Here is a 1,148-nt window from a genome sequence, read left to right on the forward strand (position 1 = left end):
GCAGGGTGTGACTGACTGTGGCCAATCACATGGCAGGGAGACGACAAGGCAGGGTGTGACTGACTGTGGCCAATCAGTGTGGGAGGCTCTGCTGCAGGTTGGGCATTTGTGGTCCCTTGGGGCTGAAGGCGAGGTGTTGGCTCTGGACTTATTTCATGTCTTCTTTGTGCCCCTGCAATCCTGTTCTATTCATGGCTTCTCTGTTGATGCTGCTTCACCAGGCAGGGAAGTCTTCTGCTTGCATTTCCCAGGTTTCAGGGTTGATCTCTCTGCTCTTCAGTGTAGCTTGGAGTGTGTCCATGAAGTGCTTCTTCTGCCTACCTGGCATGCACTTGCCTTCTGCCAGTTTGCTGTGAATCAGGCTCTTGGGGAGTTGCATATCAGGCATTCAACTGAGGTCATTTTATAGTAAAGATCATTTGCCAACATAACATGGCAGTCCTGGTTTAGGATGAATGTTGCTGTAATTTAGCCCCAGGAGACATCGTCTCCAGCTGGTTATATGACACGATCTGTGTCTTTATATTTTCAAACAAGGGAATCTAGCACCCCGACCCCTCAGCTCAAGACAATATCTGTGTATTGCGATTTCCAGCTTATTTCTCTTCATCAGCACAGAATAATTGTTCAGACTGCCATGTTATGTTGGCAAACAATCTTTACTACAAAGTACTATTGCTGAATATCTCACGTTGTGAGATTAAAAAAAAAATAGTAATTTTCTAGGTCATTTTCTTTCTTCTAGCCATCTCTTTCTTCTTATTTCAGCTGGTTGTTCCTAAAACGGCTTCCGATGAGTATTTGCGTCATGTTGCTGGATTCCGTAGCAGAGGACGTCTTCCAGTAAGTTTTTTTTTTGTATTTCTATTCTGTTTTGTTATTTTGTTTATCGAACGAATCACCATATTTACTAGAATATGACTTTTTTTTATTTTAATCTTTTTAAAACAAATGTAACCCTACTCTAACCGTCTCAATTCATCATTAGCATACAGAGTACATATCCTGACACAGAGCTGCTCCTCCTCTTCTTCACCCTCTTCATCTTCCTCCTCTTCATCTTCCTCCTCTTCATCTTCCTCCTCTTCATCTTCCTCCTCTTCATCTTCCTCCTCTTCATCTTCCTCCTCTTCATCTTCCTCCTCTTC

General features: G+C 43.1%; 1 protein-coding gene across 1 annotated transcript in view; it reads left to right on the forward strand.

Annotated features, from left to right (window-relative positions):
• Positions 1 to 1,148, forward strand: part of LOC106881300 (myotubularin-related protein 2) — a 48,413-nt gene that overhangs the window by 36,638 nt on the left and 10,627 nt on the right. Inside the window, exon 8 of the mRNA XM_052972548.1 lies at positions 769 to 843. Within this exon, the coding sequence (XP_052828508.1) occupies positions 769 to 843 (75 nt within the window). The remainder of the gene's footprint in view (positions 1 to 768; positions 844 to 1,148) is intronic.

This window comes from Octopus bimaculoides, chromosome 13 (assembly GCF_001194135.2).
Source record: "Octopus bimaculoides isolate UCB-OBI-ISO-001 chromosome 13, ASM119413v2, whole genome shotgun sequence".
Classification (NCBI taxonomy): Eukaryota; Metazoa; Mollusca; class Cephalopoda; order Octopoda; family Octopodidae; genus Octopus; species Octopus bimaculoides.